This window comes from Typopeltis vanoorti, chromosome 20, assembly GCF_054136105.1.
Source record: "Typopeltis vanoorti isolate ZY-2024b chromosome 20, IOZ_Tvanoo_1.0, whole genome shotgun sequence".
NCBI lineage: Eukaryota > Metazoa > Arthropoda > Arachnida > Uropygi > Thelyphonidae > Typopeltis > Typopeltis vanoorti.
This window is the reverse complement of record NC_143568.1, coordinates 11,204,024-11,220,212: the sequence shown is the minus strand read 5'-3', so window position 1 is coordinate 11,220,212 and position 16,189 is coordinate 11,204,024. Positions and strand designations below refer to the sequence as shown.

The following is a 16,189-nucleotide window of genomic DNA, read 5'->3' as shown; positions in this document are numbered from 1 at the left end:
AAAAATTTACCTTCTCTTCAATATTATCTTCGAACAGTCATTATTTAAAGCATTTGTAGAAGCTTCGAAACTGACAAGCATTGTCGAGTTATTGGAATTGTGATGGCATCATCAAATGTACGTTTTTCCTATTCGTTTTCAACTAAAAAAATGTCAGAGTGCTAAATGTGGGGAATAGGGATGACATTGGACACAGTCGTGCCATTTTGAGCCAGAAATGTTTGTGCAACATTCGAGTTTCATCCCATTTTCAAATTTGTATCAAAGTGCTTCAAAATTATCCAAATCAGATTGGTAGGTGATTAGCTATCTGGAGGAAATTGACGCTTTGTTTTCGTAACTTTCATGATTCGTTCTAGGTTTTCATTCCATTTGTTCATCGAGGAATCCCCCCCCCCCATTATCAACAGATGATGTGTCACTTTTGAATTTGGAAACCAGACATGCTTGGATCTCCTTATTACTCTCGGAAAACAACTTCTAACATTTCAAGGGTTTCTATAGCAGCTTTTCAGAGTTTGAAGCAGAACTTAGTGCATATGCTCGTTATATAGTTTTCAATGGAACCGTTTATTCAAGCTAAAGCTTGAATAAACGGCGAATGATGCAGCACATCTCTTGTATCTACACTAGCTATGTTTTGCTACCTGCAGTAGTGTCATCTAGAAGCCAGGGGATTTTTAGCTGATACCTCTTATATAAAACTAAACTTGCATTCTAAAATATTTTATATGCTGCAAAAATGTGTATTTATACTTTATAGTTAACCGATACAGAATTTTTAGTTATATACTATAATCCATGGAACTTGCAAGAAAAATCCCTTGCAGAGTTGTCATGCCGAATTGATTTGTTGTATTTTTTAGTATTCGTTGAATTATAGTATTGACTTGTGTGAATAATTACCTTATACTCATTACATTTTTTCAAGAGTTATTTTTTAACTACGTAATATTATATGTTCATTTAAATTAGAATTAAGAACATTAGATTTGTCAATTGCATCAGTTATTGCGCCTTCACTTACCTCTGTTTATTAAGTAAATTCGACCTTTCTTGTTCTCCGTTATTTGGTTTTGGCGCGATGGGTCTACTGTAATATCTTGGTATGTCGTAGTTATAATCGGGCGTTGGCGGTCGGTTGTATTTTTCTATCTCTTTGGCCATGGAGGAATGAGGTGATGGAATGGTGTTGTAACTTGGATACTTGTAGTCTGACATATCCATCTGTTTTACATAACACATTTGCCTGAGCCCATGCTCAGGTGATGCATGTCCTGTAAATAGAAAAACTTGAAGTTAACAAAAGTAAACTGCTTCTTAAAGTTAAATGGGAAAGTAAATAGATGGGAAAAGAGGAAAAGTCATATAATGCTATAGTCGGTGTTCCATACTTTCTGTTGACAGTTATAAAGATTAGTTTGTCTAACATGTATGTCACATACAATTAAAAATTACCTATCTTACAAAAATGAATCAAAGATAAACTATACACACTTATCTTTCTCCCTAGTTTTATCCATTTATTCTAAAACCTTGATCGTAAATAATTTGCGTGAAAATTATTTCAATAACCGAAGTAACACTAAATTAATTTATTTTTGCTACACTTCTTTTATGATTAAAATACTACTAGAATAAGTGCACATGGAAAAAAAAATTCATTGGTATTAGTTTCCTTTTTTTTTCTCCGATTTAGAAAACAGTCATTTAAATTCATACACTCTTTGAACAGACAGTGAACTCTTTTCCTTTAGAATTTAGTTTCATAAATTGATAAATGTTTCATAATGTTCTAAACGAACAGGATCAACTTGCTTTTTTAATTGTCTGTTCGTCTAGAAGTCAAAAAAATTTGCATTTAACTTCTAGGATAGAATTACGAAAAATATTCTTTGTTCTCTGTACTCATTTAAATTTTAAGGAATATAATGCTCACAAATAAAAGTTTGAGGTTTAATCTATTGGCATTTAAGTTACACACACATGTTGCATACAACGTTGTCTAAGAAATGGCAAATATGTAGGTTGTTATTCAAATATGCAAGTAATTATTTTCTCAACCACCAGTTTCGGACAAGAAAGTAGAAGATACAACCACTTCTACTTTGTTTTTTTGTACTGTAATCCAGCCTAATTATCATTTTTTTCCTGTACTCCAATATACATTTTTTGTTACTTCAGCCGTAATCTCGGATAATAACAACAGCAAATCATACTGTGATACTGGATATTGAAATAATAGCTTTAGTTTGCTTATTATGTATTATATCGCTTTCACAGAAAACAGAGATCACGATGTCTGTAGCGATGATAGTGTGATAAATTAAACTTTTCTGCCGCTTATAATTAACAGAATTATGAATAGCTATAAAATTCCTGAGATTACATTTTCCTTAACAATCACGATTACATATAATGCTTATTTGATTATCGCTCAGAGTTAATATGAAGATCACAAAAGTGTATAACAAATGCCTTAAAACTTTCCTGTAGCGTTTGAATCTTAAAGTTCTATTCTGAAAATTTTATGTTTAGACTTCTTATAAAAGGAGATGGCTCCTGAAAAATTTGTTTTTTCTCTATTCTGCATTTAAAATATCATTCAGTTTGTTTATATCAGAATATACTCGCATTATACGAGCTACATTTAAACTTCTCTGATCCTAAACCCGTAGAATAGCGATTTATATATCGCGTAATTATATGTTACGTGTTATATGTCGCGTAATTATATGTAATTATATATCGCGTAATTAATTACTATAAATAATCACGATGATAATACTAGTGTATTATCATCACAATTCATTTAGATTATGTAGGAATGAGATACATAAAATAAAAGTGAAGGAATATTTCAAGACTGGTAATAATAAAACAATATTATAAAAAATATTCGTTAACAACAACACGGCGGTTCGTAAGAAGTATTTGAGCAAAGCATTCACAGGATTCAGATGTTTAGAAGTCATTCTCTTATGCATCCCGAGGTTGAATATCTTTTTTACCCGATTATGTCATTATTCGTATAATTAGATTTCAGTATACAATCAATAATGAATATCGCCATTAATTTAGAAATCTATAATACTGATAACTTTTTAAATGATATCCGTACTTATTTTTTTATATTAACCAAACACGTTGAAAAATCTATTGAACACACCAGTGCAAGCTTGTGGGGGGAGGGAGTTAAAAAGGGGAAGGAACGTGTCGATGCTTTATTATTATTATTATTATTATTATTATTATTTAATAACTGGAGGTTGTAGTTCTTGGGATGGGAGTGGGGAAGGCTACATACGAAAGCCTGTTATAAGATAGATGGAACGAGTGTGAATGGAGAAGTTAATTTATTTGGTTTGAAATTGGAGACTGTAAACGATGACTAGAAGCTTCTCGTTTATTTGTCGTCGTTAACCCAAATATGAGAACAGTAGTCAAGAGTTGCGATTTCGATGAGTCTTAGAAATTAGATAAGAAAGAAGATAGATGGAATGAAAACTAACTGCTGTGTAAGAGCTATATGGAATCTAATATATGATAAATGTCAAGTATTAGATAGCTAATTATAAGAGTAATATTCTCTCTATTTCTCTCTCAGGTTAAAATTCGAAACATATATATATAGCAGCTTATTTAATGGCTCAATAATCGAATTACGCTAATTAAGTTTGAGCGTTATTGAATGGAAAAGCTGAAACAGTTTAACATCTGAATTAAAGTATACGTCAGAATGATTCTTTTCAATATATTATCATGATGTGAACTGTTCCCAAAAGCGTACAACTTTCCTAAATCCTAATCGAGAATCTTCTATTGGGTTAAAAAAAATGTTCTGTGACTTAATCTGATCCCAAAAGGTACAAAACTTGAGAACTGTACACCAGAGCACACAATAGCTGCAGTAGATCGCTTTGCATTCAACATAATGATAAGTTTCTCCCTGCTCCAACTACAAGCTGATTGTTGCATTAGCTAATTATTATATTAATATAATTTTTGTTATACATTTTCTAATCAAATATCTAGTTGAATTCATTAATTCCATGGTGTTCGCCGAGAGACACTGCCTGAGCCAAATAACTAATGTGAGTTAATTGAACTACACTTTAAAACCGTTATTATTATTTTAAGTGAATTCTTGTGGTGTAAAATACTGATGTAATACTATTACATCACTATATTATATTATATTATGATGTGAAATTAAAGTTTTGAAGATTTCAATACTCTAACTTCTGGCACTTGTAAAAATAGTCAAAGGTCTAATTTATTCTTACATATCATAATTTATTTAAAATAAGTTAAATTATAATTATAAGTTATATTAAAATAAGTTAAGTTAAATAAATCTCGTATAATTATGAAAATATTCCAAAAATTGTTTCAATCTGTTTAGGATTCTAATCTTATCAATCTTATTTATAATTTCTCCATTTGTGTTCCTGGAGACTAAATCTAACTACGGTTAAGGCCCATATTCTGTATGTGAAAATTCTGGAAAGAATAAGTACTTTCCTGTTTTAGAGAAGTAAGCAACATGTTTTCTTAGTTTGTGAATCTTGAGGTATATTGTATAAAATAGGCGAACTGCCATTTGATTTTGCTTAGTGTAAAATCAAAAATGCACCAGTCTTTTGGCTGAAAGTCTTTTAATTATTATAGTATTTGTTTATGGGGGTATACCAGTGCGAAAAGAGGTATGCGCACATTAAGAAATCATATAAAGTAAATATAGTTAATAAAATGCTCCAGTGAATATTAAAATTTTAATGGATATATTTCGGAATATTTTCATGCTTATACCTTACCTTGTGGGGTTGGTGGTCCTGGTTTAGGCGTATCTCGATGTTCTTTCTGAACCATTTTTTCCATTGCAGCAATAGGGCAACCGGAAAGGCTAAAAATAATTTAAGATTGATATACCAACCAGTCAGTGATGATCATCATTAGATGGAAATATACTTTGCTAAGAATATATCTATATTTACATATCAAGAAAATATATAATGATTATTCATATTTATTAATATAATATAAAATGTTGTTATATTGTTACTTGAGATGTATTCTATTCATGAATTTTAAGGACATATGAATGTGCAGATGAAACAGTCGACTTTACTAGTTATAATACATTCGACATAGTTAGCAGTTATCATTGTCAAAGTCGTTCTTTGGAATCATATTATATTATATACATTAAGATAGGATGACTGTATATCCTAAATGATTAGAAATATAACCCTTTATCTCAAATAAAATACCTTTATTATAAGAGCCGAAACATGAATTTTGCTACAACTGTGGGATGATTGTAGTACGCTGGAGTACGTATGTGGAATTATCCTAAGGTGGTGGGGACTAATTTTTCTAAGGGAAAGATAGCCATAAATATCTTTACTTTCATTTTGGAATGAGAGTTTGAGCATACACCTTGTTCAGGGAATGAGCCAGACGCAATAAACATCCACTATGTAACCGCTGGCACAAATGAATTAAAGCAACAGTGCTTAGAAGAAATATTGCCTGTTTTATTCTGTGGAGAAAACTTTCAAATGGAAAACATTCCCATTTTAAGCGAACATCTTTATATATCTTCTAAGCTTATTAGAAACTTAGAAAGGATATAAATGTATTAACTCGAAGAAAGAATTATGACCTAAATTTTTTTCTAATCGTTTTACCATATATATTCAAACAATATTAGATATTTAAACGATTTCCGCGGTTCCTTCATAGCAGTAGTATCATAATTTATTTCGTTGTTCCCTTGTCACATTTGTCAATTGCAGAGATTGTGGAACGACTTCTAATTTTTCTCATGAAGTAGTTATTATCCTTTTTGTACATAGAAATATATATACACAGTTGGGAAAAAGAAAACATAAAAGTTAAAAGTTAGAATTTTACTTTCCCAACATTGATTTTATGAGGATGTAGATTCTTGACTCTTCCTGATGTTTACATATCTGTTAAAATAATTTCAGCATTATTAAAAGTAAGGATAATAAATAGCCATCATCGTTATTATATACCAAGTTTCCAAAATATTTACCTTTGAAACTAAAAACCTTCATATCCTCGAAATATTGTAATATTAACTCTGCCCAGAAGGCCATGTATTCCCCTTTTATTTGAGGCCTTTTGGTTTAGGATTTCGCTGGTCTTATGATGAAACTCTTGGTTTCGAGATCAGCCAGAAACCCAAAATACCACAATGGCCAGTACTTCAAATAGATATAAATTTTCTAAGTCAAACATCAGGCTGGTTTCATTATTAGTTGTTATTTTTGTATGATTTCGAGCATTGCAGTTCGATTAATTACAAGCAATAGCTGTTACAGTGATTTGAGTGTAACTGTAATGTTATGGTTAAAATTTGTAAGATATACGAGTCCATAAGCAGTTCTGTAGGCGAAACTTATGTAAAGAGAGAAGTGTAAATTGTATAGTATCACGATGTTAAACATAAAGAAACTCTTTAGTGGTTCCATTGTTAAGTAAACTGTACGCCACATAAAGAAATGCTCTATTCGTTATTGTCGATATTTTATTTTAAAATTTGGATCACTCAATGGAAGTGCCTTATATATTGTTATTTAATCGCAATTATGTGCTCGTTGTTCTTGGTATAAGAAAATGATGTTGCTGTTTAATATAATTTTAATGTTTTTAAACCATCCTACGAAAGAGTGAAATAATGACTAATTATGTAGCAACGTACCTGGGTAAAGAAACAATTTGTTATGGCAATTATACTGGACACAGTGCAACCCACTATATTCTACTAAACAATACACATGACCTAAGCAGGATTGCTACTGACGTTGTCATGGTTACCATACCTTCGATGGGAGTTCCTGTTACTGTTCACGTGACCTCGTCCATTGCATCCTGGTGTTGGGCACCTAGGGAAAAATACGCGTGTTAAGCGGGAGGGACGCGCTGATGGGCATTTTTATTTATCAAATTCCATTGAAATATTTTTATGTCGTGCGCTTTTAAAAGACTTACTTTTCATTACCCTTCCCGCTCTGCAGCAAAACGTGTATTTCACAAAATGTTATAATCAGAATTACGATTAATGAAAATCAGTGCTTTTTTTCCAAGACGTATAAAACTAATCAAATATTCAATACTCAAAAATGTTAAATAAACTATTCTAAAAATGCTAAAATGCAGGAAGCAGTTTTGTTCAGATTTTAGTATTTTCTGCTGAAGAGACTGTACCACTTCCATTGTTATTCAATGCAATTTCAAGTCTTCAGTAGTTTCAGCAAATTAATTGCATGATGACGAAACCCAATAAAGACATGAGAACTTTCCATAAAAGTTAATTCAAGCATTTTTTTTTTTTGTATCCAGGAATATGAGACACAGATTTATTTTATTTATATCACAGTGGAGAAAGTATAGGGTTTTATTAAAAGGTTATCTGAGTTTTCTAATACCATCTTATTTAAGAATTTATGGAAACATTTGTAGCTTGCATAGCTGGAGTTCTTTTACTTCTGTGAAGAAATATATATATATATATATATATATATATATATATATATATATATATATATATATATATATATATATATATATATATATATATATATATATATAGAAAGTTTTTTACGTTGGGTTTAATATACATTAAAGATACCAAGAAATTTTATACTTGGTTTTAATCCTTTTCCCAGGTAAGCAAAACAAAGTTTTGCGCGTGAAATATATTCACGTCTGAGCTACTTGTATATAAAGGCTGATGACTTCATATCATGAAGTCATTTATATATATATATATATATATATATATATATATGAATACTTTCACCATTTTTCCATTTCTCATTTCTCTCTGTCAGATGCCTCAAATTCTGCAAACTCTTTCCACGACACTCGTTCATGTTTATACCACTTCTGTTTACACACACACACATAATTTATTTTTAATTTAGGCTGCATTAATGGGTTTGGTTCTAATCCAGCCAACTGCGATCACCTTTTTCATATGTCGTTATCTTTAGTATACGTTCCTCCACGCTTGAAGTCTGATGACACTTTCATAGACGTATCCCTTCTTGAATGTAGGCAACCTACATTCAAGGCATCCAACGTTTTTGCTGCAGATAACTGATAACTAAAATCGTTATGCCTTTTCTCAATTTTAACAACGGTATTAGTTATACAATGCTGAAACGTATAAATCAAAACAAATTAGTACACTTCCGAATTGTTAAATGCAAAACAAAAGCATATATTAAATGCCTAAAACGTTCTATTTACAATTTAATCTCTTTCGTAAAAGTAGTAGTAATAGTTGAAATTTGTTTCTTTCTTTCTTTTTTTCAGAAAGATTTTTATAGTTTATTATAGTTCTGCATTTGATATCGAAAACACTTCAACATGTATTTTATATTTTCTGTTATATATCCGTGGTTCGATAAACGATCAGCTATACTGCATTCGTTTCAAATAAATGTCCTGATCTCAGCGAAACAATTTTTCGTCTTCAGAAAATACAAACAATGCTGCCATAATGGTCAGTGTTGCAGATGAAAATCGAACGGATTAAATATATTTAAAAACCTCGATTCACAAAAAAAAATTAGATTTAGATTCGTAGCGATTCGTACTTAATATTATTAAAAAATCGAACACACATTAGTTTTATATTTTCGATGTACATTTGGGCAACTGCATGAGTCCTATTTTATAATATCAATATTGAAGAAAATTCACTTCTACTATTTCTTCTCTTATGAAAACAGATGACATTTTGCTCTCAAATAGTCACGGAAGCCCAAAGAAATGAGCTATCTTTAAAAACATGAGATAGAATATTTACATTCATATGGTTTTAAAAATAATTGTAATGCTTCCTTTAAGACTTTTTTTTGACTGCGCATTCTTAAAAAGTACACTTCAGAAGAATATTTAATGTAACGCATAAGTTGGGATTATAATCACAAACAGAACAATAAGTGTTTTTTGACATGCTGTGTAATTCAGAATTCCTTTTTCCGAAAGAAAACATCAGTTTTATTTTTTTATTATAAATCTTCCAGTCGAATCTCTTTCTTTGTTTCAGAAATGGGCGATGCACATTCACAATGTTTAATGATACATATTATTATAAAAATATTTATGTTTTTCTTTTAATTTAGCTCCTTTCCAGTCACGTCTGGATATAGGCATACTCTATATTTTTTTTGTTTCTGTCCTTAGCTAATGTACACCATTTTATGCCAAACTTTGGTAGATCATCCCTCTAATTTGTTCTTTGGAGGTCTTTCTTTCTCTTGTCCACTCAGTGCTTAATTTTGAATACCTTTTATCTGCTAATCTGGCCAGCCCATCTATTTTACACGCTTTATAGTACTTCACAATATCCTCTCCTGTCATCTCTATAATTCTATCTCTTATGCATAGCATTCTACTCCCGAAGGCTCATTTAGCCACACACAACCTATCGACCTGTTTTTTAGTGGTTACAGAAGTCTTACTTCCATTTGTAAACACTGGAATAATGCACATTTTTAAGTAAATAGTTAAATCTCCCAGCAGATAATCTTCTTCTTCCACTTATCCATCCCTTAGGACGAATTAATGAGGCTGTGTTGCTTTCACTAAGTGTCAATATTTTATGGCTGTAGATTTGTGTTTACGATGCCGATTTGCCTGTTCTGATGAACTAAAAATTCGGGTTTTCGGGAGAAAAAACTCTCTACCTCCATATTTTATTCTATTTATTTCGTATGACAACGGTCGTGAGTCCCTTTTACAGGGACATATGGCACCATCTCATTCCCCCTAATTTTATCTAGACTCGGAACCGGCATAGCGACGGATCAGGCCTATGGCTAGGTCTTAAGTATTCCTGACTTCACGGGGCCGGTTTGCCTGTTCTGAGGAACGAAAAACTCGAGTTTCCTGGTGAAAACTAAATCCAATAAAAAAAAATTAAAAAAACTCCAAATCTCTAAGAAAGTTTAGATATGTAATTATAAGCATTCTTATAGAAAGCTGAACAGTATACATGATCTAATTAAGCATCACTGAGCGCTAATTTTTAGGAAGAGGAACCATATGAACTTATTATTATTTCAAAATAAAATTGCTTCCCGAACCAACGCTGGAATTGAATATTGTATCTATTAAAACGCAGATATTTGTATGATGTTCTGATATGGAATACTTAACAATGGAAAAATGGAAAATGATAAGTCTACTGCATCAGTACCCCATTATTAGAATTGGTATGTGATATCAATTTCTATTCATCAATAAATGCAGTTGCACTTTTAAATTTTAATAAATTTAATAACTCCTACGTGCGCATATGATATGATATTACTGTATATGCTTATAGTTGTAAATGGCGTAAATTATAATGACGTTTATCATAATTTTTATCCGTTTCTGAATTAGAATTACAAATATTCTTTCCTGCAATTTCATGTTGCTGATATATTGTCATTCCAGTCATGGCTGGCTGTTTCCAAACCGGCGTCTTTAAATTTTATCCGTTTTTAATATCAAATTCACATATAAAAATATGTTGTTACATTGAACAAGTAAACTTTTTCCTCGCCTCATAACTGACAAAATATTCCTTCCGTTCGCCATTTTAGTTATTAAAACTTTGAGATGTTTTTTAATTTGTTGCAGGAAATTTCGAAATGAATACATTAAATGCCTCTAAAAAATATGATTTCTTTTTTCACACTTCGAAATTATTTCTGTCTTATGCATATGTATACAAAGCTATTAACATTTAAAGGGGAATTCACACATATCATAGTATATACGGTTAAATATATATTTCAATAATTACTGTTAATATACATGCAGTAAAATATAAAACGTATACCTAAAAGAACGAATAACTAATATTATTATTAACGTAACATCATTATCAAATAGCTCATTATGGATTGGGAAAGATTCATAGAATACTTACTTCAGTATGGTTTCATGCATGGCCAGAACTGAAACAAAAGAATGTGATTATAATTATTTAAAAGAAAACTCTGATAAAATATGCCTGATAAATCTAAAAAGTCATATAGTAATTTTAGGGAATACAATGATTTGTGCAACCGATTAAATTTTCGAAAAGTTGTAGTTGCCATTTCAATTACCCAAGCTCTTTGCTCCTAAATCTCAGTATGACGAAGTCTCCTTAGTGCAGACACAAGAATAAAATACGACATAGAAAATGCGAAAAACATTTTTTCCGAATGGGGGTGTGGAAGAATTTCTCTTTTCGGAAACATTACATTTTCCGCTCCAAAATTGTTGTTATTGTGATGCCTTTTATAAGAGCGTACTTAAAAGGATTTTTTACGACATAAATCGACGGGGCAGTGCAAATTAAACTGCATTAATCTATTAGCCTTTTCTGCACTTTGGTGTAAAGTTTCACATTTCGGCCATTCGAGCTCTCTTAATTATAGCAGAGAAAAGCAGTGAGGAAAGCATGTCAGTTTAGATGAATCAATGAGTTACTGGTTGAAGAGAAAGTTGTTTCACTCATTGATATCTGTAGAGGAACAAAAGGTGTATATCGGGATGATTGCTTATGTTCGATGTTGGACAGCAAATATTGTCCGCGATATATACTGCTTTTAGGATACGAACAGTGCAGGTTAATGTAGTGAATTCGGAAATAAATTAATTTCTTCTGGCACTTTTATTTAGGAACATTGAGCACTGCGTTGGAACATTGCAGAAACTGAAAGCATAGATATGAAGAGTTCTTCTACACCTGCAGCACATATCTCGCGGCAAAGAGAAGTCTCATACAATCTCTCTTAACTGCAGTGATTTGTTCTCTTAGATCATCATCATTCAGAATGCTGCTTCATCTCTTTCCAAAACTGAACTGAAACAACGTGCAGAATCAAGTTCAAGGAAGGTACGTGTTTTGATTTCATTGAAATATTTATTCCATTTATGGAATTAGTTAGCATTACTTTAAAACATGTTCCGTAGTAGGAGCTAATTGTTATATCATCGTAAATTTGGGTTTGTAATTACAGCCGAAGCAACCAAGGCTATGAGGCCAGTGCACTATGTCTATAAATTGGGTGAGTCACAGTTTTGGGGAAAAATAAATTATTTCTTCATTCTAGAAATTCTATAATTTCTAGAAACTACCCAAATAGTTTAGTTGGGGGAAACAGTTACAGAAATATGTTGTGATAATTTACATATTATTATTATTATTTAAATAATAATAGTACAATATAATTGAATTATTTAAATTACATTAAGTCCACTGATTTTGTTAACACTGGTCTATACCCCTTTTCACAACATTTTATATTCCATTTCACGAAGAGTCATGTCACAAAACAAACAATAATAACCCTTCAGTTTTGCCTCTTCTCTCATAGTTTAGAGCAACGATTTTCAACCGGTGTGCCGCGAGATTTGTGAAATCAAATTAATTGAAAGAAATAATGTCGTAATTTGCGCATTTATTCCCTTGAAGGTCCCAAAAAGGATAAGTAATTACTATTATTAATATCTTCTGTATGTAAATCAATCAAAATTATGTCTATTTTTTGCCAGACCGTCAAAAAAATTAAAAGAATATATTTAGTGTGCCGCAGAATTTTAATAATTAGTCTAGGTGTGCCGTATTATGAAAAAGGTTGAAAATCACTAGTTTAGAGTATTGAACACAAAAAATGAATATAAATTAATATTTACAATCAATTATTAGTCCTTTATCTTAATATCTTAATATTAAACGTTCATATAATTTTATCTTTTCTAATTTAAAAGTTAAAGTAAAATTTAAATTAATTAAAATAAACATTTCAAATATAATACAAAATAATAATAGAAAAATAAATTAAGTTTCCGTTCGATGTTATTATTAATATCTCCAAGTGTGGGTATTAATGATAATATTAAAGGATTTTGATTTTTAAGCTTCTTACACGAACATGTAACTCACGTCCTCTTGACTAATATCAAGTTACTAGTGGTGTTGTGATGATATCAGGATCGTGAATACATTACCGATGAGGTTATAACTGTTTATCAACTAGGTCTCGCACAATGTCAGTGTATAATGTATAATTAGTGTATAATCTTATAATAACTCCTGGAACTTATGAAATGCTTAAATGAAAATTGGTTTTTGTTAACCAATAAATCTGACATTAATTTCACTACGTATTCCACACAGCAAAGAAACTGCAATCATTCACTTGAACACTGACCATATCAGTGCCAAGATTTTGAGAACATAGGGAGATTATCGTCTTTATCCACCCTATTGAAGTATTTAACCTGCTTCGTCCACACACACACACACACACGCGCGCGCGCGAGTGCATGTACAATGAGATGTGAGTGCGGATGATACAGTGCTAATACAGTAGATTATAACTTCGTATCTTTCTACCTGATTTAGATATCAAAACTAGTCCGGATTCAACAAAAGTGAAAAATGGCTACATAAGTTTAAAGATCTCAAATACTAAATTTTATTTTATTTTTTCTTCTATTGCCAATGTATTGTGGTTGTAATGAAACGTGCTCGTGTGTGTGTGTTCTATCCTATTAGCGAAAATCTCTAGCAGAAAATGCTCTGGGAAAAAAAAAGAACGCCGAATCATTACATTGAAATTTAAATAAATATAGCGAATAAATATATACTTACTCTCTGGAGTAATTCTGTCTTTCCTTGGACATCCTGACAGGCTGTTGGAAAGATGATTAGAAATTTGTTAACAGAATGCAAATAAATGAATATTTACATTTAATGTAAATATGAAGAGTACATAAACAGTACTTTTTTATGAAACTGTAGGTGTAACAAATAAAAAAAAGTGATGAAATATTGAAGATAATGATCTCTCATATTTCATGAACCAACATTTGTCCTTCATGTGTGTCTGTGTGTGTATATATATATTTTTTCACGTTTTTTTTTTTTCTAAAATAATGACATCTGTTTAAATTTCAGTCAATTACCTCGGATAACGTGATATAAGGAATACATTTATCTATTTAATATATTATTGATTTTAATATGCTATCGAATCTGCAGATGTGATTAGTCGTATTGTGCGTATTAATTCAGTAGCAACTGAAGTCACAATGCGTTGTGTGTGTGTGTGTGTATTGTATCTATTGATTAAGGTGGTTTAACTGTTTTGAGAAGGGAAAAATCTTCCTGAAATGAAAAGGTGGATGAACTTGACTGTAGTTACTGAGTCAAAAATCATAGAAAAAGTTACTCAGTTATCGATAGGATTGGAAACCCTGCATCGCTTTCGATTTAGGATGTGAAAGTTTTCTTGGGGACAGATGACATTTTCTTGAATGAATACACCGTTTCTCTTTCTCCACAGTAATCACTTAAATAGACAAAAACAGATATATCGAGCTTTGAAAGATGCTATTCATGTGCAATAAACAAAATCGGTATATGTCTCGTTTTTCATCTATTTCTATAATGTTTGAAGTGCTGTAAAGGCGTCACTGGATGACGACAGCTGCTGTCTCAAAGTGTACGATAATTCAGTTTTAAATCCTTGTTTTCATACCATAAACCAGGGGAAAACAACGAAAGATATATTGTCGCATATCTCGTGTTTTCAGTGATCTCAACTATCTGGACCTTTCAGTCTCTAGTATCAGAATAGTTCATCCTAAATAATATAACTGTATCAAACAAAATAGAGACAGAATTATTTGCGAAGGCAGAACTGAAATCCACACACCAGTTATTGTATTGAAGCATTTTGCTGTAAAAGTGGCATCTCATATCGCAGCAAATATTTTAGAATTAAATAAAAAATGTATCGAACATGCTAATAAAGCTTGCTTCATAAGTCGCTTAGTAATCTGTGAGTGTTATAGAGTTTCAAGTTGTTTATGTAAGTTGCTAACATTATATATTGTAAATTATTTTAAAATATGTACAACGCTGCCTGCTAAGTTTCCACAGTGGTCAGTATAATTTACCTACGGCAGTGCAATACAGTAATATCATTTTCAGAACAAAAATTTAATTGCTTGTTTTTCTTCTGCATGTCATTGGATACATAAATGTAAATTCACAATTTAAAATTTTGTTTTTTACTTTTGTATTTTAAGGCAAATTATTCGTGAATATAAGAATGAAAAATACTCTGTACAGAACCATTCACTAGGCTGTCACCACGTTCTCTTCATTTGAACGGTGTAGTATAATGCAAGATGCAAGTGTATATAGACATTCGTATATAAAATATGCATTGTTTATTGGAAGTATAAAACATGTATAGGTCTCAAAATTACATAATATTAACATAATGCTGCTATAGCTGGCTTACGTTGTAACGATGATGCAGTGTATCCTTTCAGCTTTGTAAATGGCTGATAAGTAAGGAGTAAGCTGTTCGCACAGTCTTTCGGATAATTGTTTTCAGATTCAGTAGACAAAACATAAATATTAAAGACATTTAATCTGACTTTGCTTAACATTAATTCTCGCTCAGACAGAAACAAACAAACAAACAATATGTTTAGTCCATCTACCTACATGTACGAATTGCACATACCTGCGGTGGTGCGAATAAAGGCCTGTAACGTGTCCAGTACCATTGCATCCTGGAGTCGGGCATTTGCTATCTGAAATACAAAGGGGTATAGGATCGTTAATTTTCTATTATTTAGAATGTGGACATAATTAAAGAGCTGAATGCTATTGTTCATTTCTCTGATATTCAAACAAGGAAATGAATTCACTTTTGCTTAATAATAATGTTATGCTGAAATAGGCTTACAGCGATGCTGATGGCATTAGAGTGGTACTGATGAAATTCGTGCAGTATACTAATTGCTCAGTTTAATAAACAGATGAAAAAAAATTAAACTACATGAAAAGAAAAAAAATAAAATAACTTAGATGAACATCATATAATTAATATCGATTGTATCAATAATAATAATAAAATACACTTTTTTCCCTTTAAATAGGTATTCATTTTAGTATTCATATTTTAGATAGTTAATATATTTATAATATAAGGGGGACCGGAAAGTAATCAATTTTTTGAACTACATTTTTAATATAAATTTTATTAAAGAACAAATTAACATTATTCAATTCTATAGTCACCATCGTTAATTATAACCTTATTCTAACGATCTACTAAGTTTAGAATTCCTTTTTTGAAAA

The 16,189-nt window shown here is 31.0% G+C and overlaps 1 protein-coding gene across 1 annotated transcript in view; it reads right to left on the bottom strand.

The window, feature by feature from the left end:
- The window catches only part of LOC150095225 (myelin transcription factor 1-like), a 171,412-nt gene that overhangs the window by 103,877 nt on the left and 51,346 nt on the right, over positions 1-16,189 (bottom strand). The window contains 6 exon segments of the mRNA XM_090410624.1: positions 1,028-1,277; positions 4,818-4,906; positions 6,855-6,917; positions 10,964-10,991; positions 13,682-13,722; positions 15,570-15,639. Of these exon segments, the coding sequence (XP_090266750.1) occupies positions 1,028-1,277; positions 4,818-4,906; positions 6,855-6,917; positions 10,964-10,991; positions 13,682-13,722; positions 15,570-15,639 (541 nt within the window).